Source organism: Triturus cristatus, chromosome 3_2 (genome assembly GCF_964204655.1).
Source record: "Triturus cristatus chromosome 3_2, aTriCri1.1, whole genome shotgun sequence".
Lineage (NCBI taxonomy): Eukaryota > Metazoa > Chordata > Amphibia > Caudata > Salamandridae > Triturus > Triturus cristatus.
The window spans coordinates 1,232,307,404-1,232,322,688 of record NC_140584.1 but is presented as its reverse complement, the minus strand read 5'-3'; the positions used below and the strand labels follow the sequence as shown (position 1 = coordinate 1,232,322,688).

The 15,285-nt window shown below is 46.6% G+C and overlaps 1 protein-coding gene across 3 annotated transcripts in view; it reads left to right on the top strand.

Annotated features, from left to right (window-relative positions):
* The window catches only part of LOC146859544 (CD5 antigen-like), a 1,596,548-nt gene that overhangs the window by 1,171,004 nt on the left and 410,259 nt on the right, over positions 1–15,285 (top strand). For 2 of the 3 annotated variants that reach the window (XM_085650244.1, XM_085650245.1), the window contains exon 4: positions 2,416–2,730. The exons of the other annotated variant lie outside the window; for it this stretch is intronic. In XM_085650244.1, the coding sequence (XP_085506370.1) occupies positions 2,416–2,730 (315 nt within the window). The remainder of the gene's footprint in view (positions 1–2,415; positions 2,731–15,285) is intronic. 3 annotated transcript variants of the gene reach the window in all.

Genomic DNA, 15,285 nt, shown 5'->3' with positions numbered 1-15,285 from the left:
TATTTTCCCCTTGAAGGATTTTGATCCATTAAATGACATAAATTTGGTTTTTCCCGTGTTTACTTCCAGGCCCCTTGCAGTGCAGAATTCTTCAAAACACCGGAGGGCCTTCGATAGGCCACTAGGGGTCTTAGAGATAATCAACGTGTCATCCGCGAACATGAGGATGGGAATACGTTCGCCAGCCAGAGCAGGTGCATCGGTCGGGGTTAAAGAGAGCCGACCGACCACCCCGTCGACAAACAGTGAGAAGAGGGTCGGTGCCAGGACACACCCCTGCCGCACACCCCTGCCGACCGGGAAGTCCTCAGTCACCTCTCCCATGCCCCCCCACCGTACTCGGGCAACGTTTCCCTCATGTAAGCGGACAATCACGGAAAGGAGCTCAGGAGCAATACCCATTTCCCCCAAAACCTGCCACAGCCTGCTCCTTGGGACCAGGTCAAAGGCGGCCCTTAGGTCCACGAATACTGCATAAAGAGCACCCCTCCCCAGGACCACGGTCTTCCAGTATATGTTGGCAAAACGGAAGACTTGGTCAATGGTACTTATCCGGGAACGGAACCCTGCCTGCATTGGGCTCAAAATGTCATGGTCGTCAATCCAGAGTTGGATTTTATGGAGGAACAAGCGGCCTATAATCTTTTGGATCGAGTCGATTAGACTGATTGGCCTATAGTTACTTGCCTTTGTTTTATCCCCCTTTTTATATACTGGGACGATTTCAGCGCCCTTCCATGAACACGGGATGTCAGCTCCCTGGGCAATTGCATTTGCAAGTTCCAAAATATAACTAGACCAAAGACTTCTATTGTTAAGGAACATGTCTGCAGGGATACCATCCATGCCAGGGGCTTTTCCTCTGACCACTTTGTCCAAGGCTCTATTTACATCTTTTATTATAAACGGGGCCTCTGTGTAAGCTACAGATGGAGAGATCTCACAAGGGCTGGTTTCACACATGGTGCGGCGTACTGGGGTTTGAAGTAATCAACCCAGTCATTTTGTGCCACATTGTTTTGCGGTCGCTCTGCAATTCCACCCCTGCCCCATTTATATGTATCCCAGAAAGCTTTACTATTCTTATCCCTAGAAGCATCCAGTAGATCCTTCCACATTTCGGTGTCCCAGGTTACCTTTGCCTCTTTCAATGTCTTCCCATATCGGGTCCTGGCAGTCCTTACAAGCGATGCATCTTTCGACTTGAGTGCACTGCCAAGCTCTAACCGGGCTTCCCGACACTCGTTGTTGTACCAGCCTTCTTTTTTTTGGGGTTTTGGATTTCTACCGGAGATGGGTTTAAGAAAGTATTTCCGCAAACTCGCAAAAAGCCTGGTATGGATTTCTGCCACTAGATAAGATGGAATTGGGCCCTCAACTTGTACACCCAATACTTCTAGAGCAGAAAGTGCTTCTCCATTTATTGCCTGCACAGTCTTTGGGTCCTCAGCAATCCGGTCCCATTTTAGATAGCGTGTATTGTTAGACAGGAGATGCTCAGACTCATACGTGGCTTGTACTGGGGATGAACAACCGAGCAAGGACGCATTAAATGACGAGACTAGTGGATGGTGATCGCTCTCTTGCCGACTAACTACCTCCATATCTTTAAAGTGGGTCCAGAGTTGTACATGGATCAATAAGTAATCAATCCTACTAGCCCTACGTCCGTTATCAAAGGTGTTTGCACCTAATTTGTCGGACGGACTTCTGCCGTTTGCTGCTCTCATGTGATTGCCTAAACAGAGGCCGTTTAATTGGATTGCGGCCTCCGTCCACCTTTTTGCTGGTACAATCTCCAGTGGTGGAATTCCCCATTTAGCATCTTCTTCCTCTGTAAGCTGCGTTATGTCATCTAAGTATAGTGGTTCGAACGATGTGTTAAAATCACCTGCTATAATAGGCAGGATATTAGAGGGTAGGGAATCGATTGTTTCTTCCAGTGAATAAACAACTGGGGACCGTTTTCCCCCAGGAATACCTCGCGCATAGACATTAAAAATTTCTAAGTTAATCCCACTCTTACTATCATTATGGGATGCCTCACTCTTACTATCATTATGGGATGCCTCACTCTTACTATCATTATGGGATGCCGCACTCTTACTATTTAGTTATAATTCAACTGAGCTTGAATAGACTGTAAATTTTATTACATTTTGCAGCTGTTTTCGCTCTATTTATTCATCTCTTTACAATGAACCACAAAGAGACTGGGCCTATGTTACTTTTGTTTGACATTTGTATTGATATTTTCCCATTGTACATGTAGTGTTTTATCTCATGATTTGCAATGATTTTGATTAATCGTGCAAAAATAAAGAACCATGAACCTTTCAAACATATGTATAATGTTGACATATTACCTGATTTTGCGAGTCTTGCTTGATATCTGTCCACTTATGCTGTTTCCAGATCCTGATGCGGTCCGGTTGGTGAACGGCGCCTCTCTCTGCTCTGGAAGAGTGGAGGTCAGGCACAATGGTGTGTGGGGGACGGTGTGTGATGATTCCTGGGATCTGAATGATGCTTCAGTTGTCTGCAGACAGCTCGGATGTATTTCAGTGGAAGAACATGAGTACAATTCAACATTCGGAAAGAGTTCTCTGCCTGTTGTCATGAGTAATGTTCAATGCAGAGGAGATGAGGCTGCTCTATGGAAGTGCCCACAACAAGGCTGGGAACACAATACCTGTCCTACAGGAAGGGACGCTGGGGTGACCTGCACAGGTAAGGAATGGAAACCAAGTGAAATAAAGTTATCTTTTCTCAGTGGCGTCACTAGGGTTGGTGTCACCCAGTGCGGTAACAACTCTTGGTGTCACCCCCTCACGACTTACCCCATGGACCTCCTCCGAGTCCGCCAGTGTGAGAGAGTTTAGAGCTTTTATTGCTCTCATAAATCAGAAGGCGGGCTCCCGCGCTGAGCACCTTTCAATAAATGGCTGATCTGGAAGGGACGGTCTCGCATAATTATTAGTAGCTTTTCATATCGCGGCCTACTCGGCGGTGACACTTCTCTCTGTTCCCAGCAAAGGGCCGCCTCTGCACAGGCTCGCGCCACCCGGAGTCCCGCGAGGCCTCCAGTCACCAGGAAGGGCGCTGCCTTTGTGTTAATTGCTGGGCCCGTTCCCCCTGCCAGCTTCTGCCAGCAAAATCCATTATCTGGCGAGAGCATGATGAGAGGACTGAGAGGGGCCTCTGTGAGGAATGACGCGAGTGCAGCCCAACAAGTTCAGAGCATCACAACAACTGAGCAACAAAGTGAAATTCAAAATTCAACCTGTACTACACATTTGTAATCAAAATTATACCAAGAGGCAGACACATTTTGAAACGGAACTTCACCCAAACTCTGGAATATAAAACACTTTCCTATGAAACAAAGGAAACCGCCAAGAGGTAATGCACTGCTCACAGAGCGGTAACATAAACAACACTGTATCAGGCTGCCTACCTGACCAAAGAAAGTACTTACTTGTTTGTAAAATTCACTTCACATAGTCCTGTTATCAGGTTGAGACAGACGCCGTATGGCCGGTCGAACCGACGACACAGCTCAGACTCGAATCCGACCCCAGTCCCGGCCCTGCGCTGCTTCTCTGACCTCATTTCCTCGTGAGGTCACATCCGACACACCCCCCACGGCGCCACAGAGTCTGTCAGCTGCCTGGCAGTGGTTACTTTAACGCGGCAACAACGACTCTGGTGGGAGGCAGGGCCGGCGCCCAGGTCTCTCCAGGCTGAGCTGCACAGTGCGGAAGATTTCAAAATTGTTATATTGTAGCAGAGAGCTGAGCACGGCACTATGACTCAGAGCGGATGTATGTCGTTACAACGCACACTTTTACAACGCATGCACTTACAACGCATGTTTTACAACGCAACATCCACTACAACGCATTCCATTACATTGCATGACACTACAACGCATGTTTAAAAACTACCTTTACAACGCATTCCATTACATCGCATACTACCTTTACAACGCATACCATTACAACGCATAATATTAAATTGCATTTAAGGTAAGTATTGGATAGTATAGGGGTAAAAATTACTATTCTAACTCCAGGGGGTGCACCAGTAGGGTAAGTGATGGATTGCGTTGTAATGGTATGCGTTTTAAAGGTAGTATGCGATGTAATGGAATGCGTTGTAAAGGTAGTTTTTAAACCTGCGTTGTAGTGTCATGCGATGTAATGGAATGCGTTGTAGTGGATGTTGCGTTGTAAAAATTTCGTTGTAAGTGTAGTGCGTTGTAACAGTTGCGTTGTAAAGGTTGTTCACCCTCAGAGCACCAGCACAATCTTGTTAGTCTGAGCCTGGCAAGTGAAGCTGCGGCCTGGTCCGCACGGGCACACACAGCCGGGTGTCGGAGGTTCTGTCAGCACTGTCAGGCAGAGTGCCCGGTCAGTGGCTAAATAAAATGCGTGACAATGCATTTAAGTGCAGTGATGCGACACTGAACACCACACTTAAATGCGTTAGCGTCACGCCTGATGTGATGCGCGATACTTGGCAGGCCTGTCACTGTGTCACCCCATGTGATGGTGTCACCCGGAGCGGTCCGCACCCCCTGCACCTCCCTAGTGACGCCACTGTCTTTTCTCAAGAAATGTAATGAATGTGCACTGTAAACACATATTTGAGTCTAGATGCAAAGTGAAAGATTGCAGCAAGCAATATACTCTGACTGCAATAACAACAGATGTAACTTCTAGACTGGCTAACCCTCTGAAAACTCACAGATTCTCATCGAACTTAGAGGCAGCAGACACCCTGACACCGGCACTGTGGCACCGACTCTCATTTCTGCACAGAATAAACAGAGCACTCGCTTGCCAGCATCAACACACAGATTTGGCACTACTGAACAGCATTCTGCACATAGCTGCTAGATTTGTCTGGAAGTAGGGTTTTGGATATGCCAGGAAGAGTGGCGATTTGCTGTGTGTGCGTATGGTGGTTGTAGTGTGTGTGTTGCACGGTGCTACCAGGTCGGAGGAAATACCCTATAACCCCGTATAAGTATGTGGATGTAAACCCACACAAGTTACTGAAAAGCTGAGTCCTGGGCACACGTTTAAATGATAAAAACAATGTTTGTTGAGGTTCTGAGCATTTGTAGAGCTGTTAATAAAGTCCACTGGTAAGGTTGCTGTTTTTGGGGCACTGAGAGAAGTATACAAATATGAGGAGAGAGTCTGAGGGAGCGGTACAGAAATAACAAACAGCAAAGCTTATTGTGGTGATGGGTAATGTGGGATAATTCGTGATAAAGCATTATAGGCATGTAAATGTTATCCAACCTAAGAAAGCGAAATGCAGCATTCTGTACATGTAACATCAACAACAATAGAAAGGTAAACAGTACACAACTTAAATAGTGATATTCTGACCATACTACAGACCACAATTGGAAATGGAGTAGTTATCGGTACAGGATATTATAGCGCCGTCTGAAGGAAAAGGGTCAAGACAGTGACTGAATCATAGAGGTAAATGGTTAACAGGGTAAGAGGGACAGACAGAGAGCGAGGCAAATTCAGCGGGAAAGAAGACTACCTGAAAGGGATACGTAGAAGTTGTTGAAAAAGGAGTTCTCACTGCTCCGCCGGTGATAATTCCAACCCGGCTGATCTGGGTAAAGAGAATGGTGATGAACTCCTTTTTCATCTGTTTGTACAATGCCATTTAGCGGTCACAAACCCTGCTTTTTGATACATCACATGGTTTGTGGCTGCTAAATAGTTTTTACAAATGTACTAAACTCATTTAGCAATTATGTGTTTAGAAATACATTACGAATCACAATTTGGAAGGGGTGTGTTTATAGCGCCCCTTCAAAATTTAAATTCACAGTCCTATATATCAATGATTTACCTTCAGTCATCTGCACAGGTGGTGACATCACAGGATTTCCCATCATCCAACTGCAAGGAAGTGATATTAGTGGATTTCCTATCATTTATCTGCACATGAAGGGACATCACTGGATTTCCCAGCATTATTCTGCAAAGGAAGTGACATCACTGTTTTCCCACCAAAGGTGTCTTTAAAAGAAGCAGCCAAGCAATGAAAGTAATTTCCCATCATCCATCTGCACATGAAGTGACCTTAGTTGATTTACCATCATCCATCTGCCCAGTAAGTGACATGACTGGCTTCCTGTCAAACTGTCTTCACGTAATGGAGGCTGTAACGCAGACGTGCTGTGCCGAAAGCATGTCAAAGCCAAGCCTATCTCTAGGACCCCCAACCTTCCTCCCACCCTCCTCCCCCATTGCCACCCCACCACGCCTGAGCCCTGGTCATATCTACCAGAGCTGCTGCTAAGCTTCGCCACCCAACACTGAAGGTGCATTCTGCAGCACCATCTGCTGTTTCACATACACTCTCCCACACCCATCTCACTCCTCCCTCACACCTCACAAACCCAACATACTCGACACACGCCCAAACATACCTGACCCCCCTACTACACCACACCACACCGCTCCATATCCTTCATACTTTTCAACATTTGCTCCCTCACTAAACACACCAACTAAATGTGGGATCTGTTACACAAGCACTCACCAGACCGTCTCTTTCAGACGAAACCTTTTTAACTTCATAGTCTGCTCACGTTATTGCCATGTCAGTCCCCCTGGATACAAGATCTCAGGACAAGACAAACAGACCGGCGGAATCACTGTTATCTTCAAAGAATCCATCCAATTCTCATCCACCTTGGAGAGCACCACCAGCAACATGGAACATTTGACCTTAAAACTCCTCATCATTGTGAACTACATCCTGGGTGGCACTGTTATCTACCGCCTTCCCAACCAAGCGCCAACTTCAGTGGCACCATTGCAAATGTTGCCACCTCCCTGATTCTTGACTCAAGTGCCTTTATATTACTTGGTGACGTTAACAACCAACTCGAGGACCTCACTGATTTCGGCACAGGCAACATCCTCAAAGGCCTGTCCAACCTCGGACTCTCTCAGTGAGTGGACCCCACACATGCTGTCAGATAACTACTAGACCCCATCTTCACCAGCGTCAGCAAACCCCCAGTAGACAAGCTGTTGGGAAGGATAAGCCCTCTGCATGGTAAAGACGTGTACCCCTGCCCTGAGCACCCAACTGTATTATTGTCTGGATTCCTAATGCTGACCTTTTTGTCATAGCCAAACATGGATCATGTATGTGCGCCAGAACATAGGCCTGTCTCATGGTCTGCACTCATGTTGGACCGGGAGGGGCTCTTAAAGCACTATTCTTATAGTGGTGGAAGGCTACTGTCTTCAACAGTAGGTAAACAGTGCAAGTGCAGTAGTGGCAGCATGCCCTGTGATGTTTATAAGTAGTGACCAGATCTTTTTATCATCATTACTTTGCATGTGTAGAATTAGAATTAAAATACTTCTTTCATAACAAAATAATATTTGGACATTAATTTATTGGGGGCGCTGCGTGTACATCGAGGTAATTGTCATGTCTACTAATCTGTATCTACAATTCCCTCCGAGGGAACGTTGACTGCTCGGGCTATCTTACCAATTGAGAGTCAGGTGAAGAAGGAGGCATATGACCCAGCTGAGTGGGATCCATAGTAGGGTGGGCCCCAGGACAGCAGGAGAAAATGGCCCAACCACCTTGGTTAGGCCCGGTAACCCCTGCTTGCCCCATGGCCCTCTGAACGGGGTTCAGACACAAGCCCATCACAAGATCTCAGAAACATCTTGCTCTACGGACTCCTACACCACCAGCCTTGACACAAAAGCAAACTTCCCAAATCTATCTTTAACTTCAACACCTAGATCACCGCCTGCGCAGATACCCTGGTGCCTCTCAAAGCCACAACAACAAGACCACAAGCAAGCTGGAAAACATAAGAGCTCAGGCTCACCAAATGCCACTGCAAAAAACATGAAGGCAGGATGACACTTGGAAGAGCATCGGCAAATCCGTCCTCAGATGCTACTATCAACCAATCAGAACCACCAAACGCTCCATGGCCACCGACCTCATTGAAAGAAACTCCAACAAGACAAGGACATCTTTCCCATAGGTAATGCTTCACCACTTCGGCAGCAAGCTGCACCAATGTAACCTCCTCTCAAGACCTAGGCACCCATCTGTCCTCATTCTTCACAAACAAGAAACAAGATCACCAGCATCGATGAAAACCTTCATACAGCAACAGGTTACCAAATGATCTACTTGCTGGTTGGGTGCTAAGTGCCCTCACTCAGCAATGGATTGTGATGCACCTTCACCTTGTATCAGAGTGTCTTGCCAACCTTGGTATCCAGGCAAACACTATATTAACAATCTCAGCACGTGAGCATGGAGAAGATTATATTTGTGGTGTGACACATGAATTGACAACAGGCTGGATGATGCTAGGACCTGAGGGGGGATTGCAATCCAGATAAATATGTTACTTCGTTGTAGGGTCCAGATGAAACCTTCTGTATTACTTACTTTTACAGGAAAGTTTAAACACACGACTTGAAAAAGTCCACAGACTGAATAATTGCACAAAAAGATACAGTATTCTCACTCAAGAAGCATAGGAATGTTAAAATATTTTTTCTGCAAGAAATGCTCTTAAAGCCAGAAGAAACTGAAAACATTCATGGAAGACTCTACTCGGCCTCCTACCCAATCTATTCAAAGATGGAAGAAAACGGTGTTTATTGAATCCATAGGCACCGGCAGTGGTGGATTCGCCAAGTTAAAGGATGTTGTGAAACCTTCGATACTTATTCTAGCAATTTGGGCCGGTTACTTCAATGGCGTGACAGGAAAGGTTCAGGAACGGACCTCTCCAATGAAGAATGCTCACACTTGGTTAGTGAAACAATTACGAGACGCCTGTGCAGAGTGATCTAGTCAATGTTTATCTCCTGCAAACCCAGGAGGTGGTACATGCTGTGTTTACTCTGAACCACGGAGATCATCTACAAGGATTGACCGGGTTTTTATTAGTAGGGAGAAACCGGACCAGTGTGTTGGAATGGAGAATTCGGGCAGGACTGTGTCATTCCCATTTAACCTAATGTACCCAGATGACGACTCCGAGTTGAGGCCCTGGGGGATTGCGCCTTCCAATCAATTCTTAAAGAGGAGCTAAGTGTACATTTTTACATGAAAAGTAATAGGGTAGGATACTAAAATGTTATAAATACATATTGTCCTATCTTAATATTGAAGCACAAATATGGACAGAAATATCAAAAGTCAAGCATATATAGGTAATTATAGGTTTATTTTTCTTAACTCTACAGTTCAACTAAATGTATGGCAATTAAAAATGGTAAGTACAGTCACCTGCCCATAATCAGGGTTTTCAAGACTTTTCAGACACTGAATTTGCACCAATCACCCCACAAATCATTAATTATTAACATAATCTAGGCAAAATCAATCTTCCTTGCCTCATGGGTGAACAGAGAAATGTTAGATTCCTGGCTCATGATGGAAGAGCTGAATGCCTCATTATAATAATCAACATTTGTAAAGCGCAAACAATCACCCGTAAGGGTCTCTAGGCGCTGGGGTCCGTCGGGAAGATTAAGCAAGCTATTGCCCAGAGTCACATGGGGCTGGGCTAATCTGCCGCCGGCGCCGGGGATCAAACCATGATCCCCAGATTCCGAAGTCAGTCACCCTGGCCGTGGCGCCACACCTCTTCCCAAATTAAATATGCCTAAAAATAGTCTTTCACCGAGGTCCTTCAAACTCTTCTGAGTAGTCTTCTGTGTGGATAGATTTGAATGCCCTAAGCAGGAAATCTGATGCTATCAGATCCATCACCCATTCAGAAACTATTAGTTCGGTTTGTCACAATACCCCACTGCAACCAAAGACAGAGAATGCAAGCTCCCGTTAGAAGGTAGTTCTAAGTCGAAGACAGGAAAACGGGTCCGGGGCATGGCCACAGATCAACCCACTAGATTGAACATTACTAAACATATGTTACTTTTCTTTCTTAGACATGTATATTTTAGAAAGATTTTGTCAGAGTCTAAACAGCGATCTCAAGATAATTTGGTTCATTTTTCTAGCTTCCCCCATGTACCTTCATGGCCCGCCCAGGCTTCTTCATAGCCTTCCTAGATGGAGAATCCTGGAGCTGGGCCTAATGCAGCAGCAGAATTGCCACGCCATACCATTCCTGTGGCGGGCTTATTTCCACTTGAAGATTCTCTATTGGCAGCCAGTCCCATGTAAGGCCCCCTTGGCGCTAAGTTTTGCGCTGGAAAGTAACTTTCCCCAAAAATATTTCTTGCTGGTGAGTGTCACTTTAGTGATGCTAGCCCACAACAAAATGTTTAAAAATCTATCCCTAAGGGCAGATTTTAAAAAAATACACGCAATGCAGCACCCAAAGAGGCTGTGCTCCGTTGCGTGACAGGGAGGGAGAAGGAGAACACAATATCTTCAGAGATATGCAGGGCTTGAAGTGGGATGAAATAACTGCGGGGGACCCTTAAAGGGGCGGGACCACTGTAATTAAGGGCATGGCCTAAAAGACTTAAGCTTCAAATCTGTGCTTAGCATAGTGTAGCGCCCAACTTGTATTTTGCTGTTTCTGTCATTGCAGTCAGCTATATGATGCAACAAGTAACATCGCACCTAAAACAAGGGACTATTGGCTTTGTCAATGGTTGTTAGTTGCATAAGATAAATAAGCAGCAACTATGACTTGTATATGATATTGAAAAACCTTCCACTTAAAGCCCTGGTGTCACCACAACAATGTTGCTGCTCCCGAGTTTCAAAAAGAAAAGGGAAATCCGGAGAGAAAATGACTCTTTAAAGGATTTCCCTTCCCCTAGAACGCTCACATGGCATGACGTCATGCCGTAACTTTCCACTAGTGAGAAGTGAGCAGTTCGAGCACGCGCACATCGATGTGCTGCTGTCGCTGCAGTCCAGGAAAAACAGACCGCCTGTGCCAGGGCACAAAACAGAGACTGATAGAGACCCGTTTCGAGGCCCCCCTTAAAAAAATGCTTGTTGCTCAGCACCGGTGAGACCCGGCCCTCTAAAAGCCCTGGAGGTATGGCTGATTCCTCCCCTCTCCCTAGTGCCAGTGCTGATATCAGCTACTGAGTGCCACGCACACACTTTAGTGCCATAGTTCCAGGGGGTGCGCGTGAGTCTAGCACAGGTTTTATATGGGAAGGACACCCTTCCTATACAACATACCAGGCTAGACATTTCTTTTGTTAGCGGCTCTCTTGGAGTGGCGTTAACTTTCAGCGCAAAGCCCTGTCTACAATTCTTTGTGGATAGGGTTTTGCGTCAAAAGACATGGATGGTTGCACAGGAATGCCCATGTACCACCCATGTAATGCCCCCTTGGTGCTAAGTAACGCGAGACAGTGTTTCGCGCTGCTTTGTGCTACTTTTAGGGTATTTTCCAGCACAAAACAACTTTTACGCTTTAAAGTACATTTGAAAAAAAACATTTTGTGCTGGTTAGGTCACTTTTGTGATGCTAGCCAGCAACAAAATGTTTGAAAATCCATCCCTAAGTGTCCTTGCAACAGAAAAGATGAGAAAACCACTTGTTAAAAGGGTGGACAAAAACCGAAGGTAGCGATAGTGACGATACACTGGCCTCGAACAGAGAAAAATCACTATTTAAACAGAGTCTTCGTTTATTTGGATTTCTATCGTGCAATGTAATTGTTGCAATTAAAGAAACAACCTGTACAAAACCATAGTTACAGATAAAAAGCTGTTGAAAAAATAAGCAACATATCAAAGAACTGTAAGTTTACAATCTGAGAAGGGCTTAAAAATATCGGACCCTTCTAATGCTGCGTTATTATTATTCTCTGCAAATGATTGACATGTGCCTCTAAATATATCATGATATTCGGGTGTTTTGCTGACATTTAGTTTAAAATTGCATGATTCTTTCGATTCCTGTTAAAAGAATTCCAAAGGCTCTGCCCAGCCTTCCTGTGCAAAGAAAAAGAAAGGGCTCAGGACATTTCCATGGTCAGCCAAAGGTGTAAAGAAAGGGCTCAGGACGTTTCCATGGTCAGCCAAAGATGTATGGAAAGGGCTCAGGACGTTTCAATGGCCAGCCAAAGATGTACAGAAAGGGCTCAGGACGTTTCCATGGTCAGCCAAAGGTGTAAAGAAAGGGCTCAGGACGTTTCCATGGTCAGCCAAAGGTGTAAAGAAAGGGCTCAGGACGTTTCCATGGTCAGCCAAAGGTGTAAAGAAAGGGCTCAGGACGTTTCCATGGTCAGCCAAAGGTGTAAAGAAAGGGCTCAGGACGTTTCCATGGTCAGCCAAAGGTGTACAGAAAGGGCTCAGGACGTTTCCATGGTCAGCCTAAGGTGTAAAGAAAGGGCTCAGGGTGTTTCCATGGTCAGCCAAAGATGTGCAGATTCACATGTCTGCATAACAAAGGCCAAGTAATCAACTTGGCTGATACCTGCTGGCCGTGACTGTCGGAGATGGGGGGATGGGCCCTCCTGCAGCCAATACACAAACCTTGGCTACGTGAGCAGACAGAGCAGGAGGCCAGGAGCAGTGGGTGCGACTCGCTGAAAGGCTGAAGATCTGGTCAAAGCGTTTTTTTGTCTCTGCTCACAGAATAGATGCGTGTCAGTGATTATAGCAAACACGTTTGTCCATGCTCACGAAAAACGCGTAAAAAGTATTGTTTTCAAGTGCAGTAAATGGTGAGCAGTAGCATTCCTATAATGGCTACAGCAGCCTACTTTGGACATTGGAATCCGGGTTTGAGTCCCAGGGTTTGCTAAACCTCCCGTGATTATGGAAAATGTATTAATTCTCTTGGTGTCTTAGAAGAAAAAACACAGCCCAGCGGTGTAATGCCCTTGGGTCAAGTTCGCACTAGAAAATAAAAATACCAGTAGCTAAGGGCGCCCTCATGATTTAATAAGTGCTAAGCACCTTGTACAACAGCATTTAATGAACGGAACAGCACAGTGACTTCACATGCACAGGCGTGCAGAAAGTTTAACACCAATCCTTGTTTTGTTTTATTAGAAATCACCAATGCTTTCTTTAGTTTTAAATTCATATTTCAGCTTCTAGCCATCATTTTTCCTTGAGTATTTCAAATCCTCACATCTTCTTTTTTGGGTCTTTTTGAAGGGGGGTACATTTTTTTAAATTAATCAAATTCCTACTTGCAAAAAGTTGCTGCTATTTCAAACAAGCATTGGCATAGCCAATAGGTCTCACCTTTGGGACCTTATGTTTAGCCAGAGCTTTTGTCTTTCCCAATGTCTTTAAGCTATGTTTTAGAGCAGCATAGCTGCTGTGCAGCATGCTGAAAAGTTATTATAAAAAAGTGTTATAAGCATTTAAAAGTTATTATAAAGTGCTATAAGCATTTTTGTTACCTTATATATAACCAAGAAGCCAATATGTACAATTGAACGACCATATTAAAAAAAGAACTAACATAAAAAATCATGCCCTTTTCTCTCGCGAGCCTCTAGATGGCATCGCGGTCCTGATAGTTAGTAGGCGGGCGATCATAGGGCGAGGCGGGGTGCCAGGAACAGGTCTTGCAGCCAGCGAGCGATGGGCACGCTCCACTATAAACATCGGAGAGAGATTTTCAGGGCCAAATATGTCCTTGACCAGGGACTCGAAAAAGGGCTCCATCCTGCCTGTGTTGGTATATTCAGGAAGGCCTGTGACACGGATGTTGTTGCGGTGCGACCTCGCCTCCAAATCTTCCTTTTCTGCTTGGATGAGCGCTAAGACTTTTTCCATGTGGAGTGCCTTGTCCGTCACCTCGCCGAGGCCATCTTTGGTTGTGGAGAAGCGCTGCTCAAGTTCCCCCATCCTTGCATTCTGCTTCTCGAGCTGGGATGACATATGGTCCAACCTGTGGTTCAGCGCCGCCATAGTCCCTTCAATAGATTGGAGACTCTTCTGCATGGTGAGCAGAGTTGCATCCTGCGTGGGGGGCCCTCACCCTGGGCCTCCGCCTCAGACGCCGCCCTTTGCTGCGATTTAGTGGATTTGCACACCTCAAACGTGAGACGAGGCTGCGTCTTGTCAGTTCTGCCCATGTCTGCTGATGACAAAATGAAGGGGAGTCCCACTTCTCTGCCGCCGCGTCCCTGAGGCTCGAGCCCCGCAGCCAGCAGTTATAGTCGTGGCACACCGCAGGCACAATGACACACTCTCTGGGGCACAACCACTCTCTGGGCAACTCAGATTTATCAGGCTCAACAGCGAATCAGTCCCAGGTGATATACAACATGCACCAGGCACGGGAATTATCAGCCCTGAGAGGCGATCCAACGCAGAGCAGCCCATCCACAATGCCGCCTACAGGGTACAGCTGCTGTGTGTATCAGAACTGCTACACCTCCAGAGTCAATGCACAACTAGATACACCTTCAGCCACACAGAAGGCCCAGAGGGTACCAGGCCTGGATGGAATGGGGAGTCCGAAGAGAAATCAGCTAGAGCACACCATGAGGGGGAGGCCTCCCAGATCTATCCAGAATATGGATGCCATCGCAGGGCGTGCAGGGAGACACGAGCGCCACCCCGCCTCAGCCACTCTCACGGGCTGCAGCATGCCGAGTGCCGCCATACGCTTCATCCCTCACCCACCACCGCAGCTGATGACTAGAAGCCCAGCCGTTCCCCACTCACCACTGCCTGCAGTCGGCTCCACCAGCCTTCCAGTCCTCAGGCGCAAACACAGCGGGGGTCCGACGCATCTTTAGGCAAGTACCCGGCTCAGTCTGCATCAGTCTATGCAGCGAGGTAGGCCACAGATCTTCAGGTGCCTTAGAGCACAGCAGCTGCAGTCCGGGTCACCCCCCCTCACAACACAGCGAGTGAGGATAGCAATAATCTTCGCCGTCCTGAGCTCCGTGAATGCGCACTGCAGCAGTGGCAGCAGCCCCAGGACTCGGCTGGCTGGCGCGCTCTGCTGAAGGCCCCTGGTTTCGAAAGTGAGTAGTCCACACCTTGGTTCTCGGGCCACACTGGCGATCGGCCCAGCACCCTCTGATCGGCAGGATCATCACTGGCAGATTAACCCCTCGCCAGCTGCGCGTAGAGTTGTTGCGGTGGGGAGAATTTTTGTCAGGCTGCGGCGGCTGCCATCTTGTCGCTCATCAGGCAGAACACGAAAATCAAATTTCCAGCCGTCACGCTGCCAGCAGATACCCAGGATTCCTCGGCAGGTTGCAGGGTGCTATCGCGAAGCGGGACAGCCGTTTACAGGCTTCGATGCTGCAATATTAGGCGGATTTT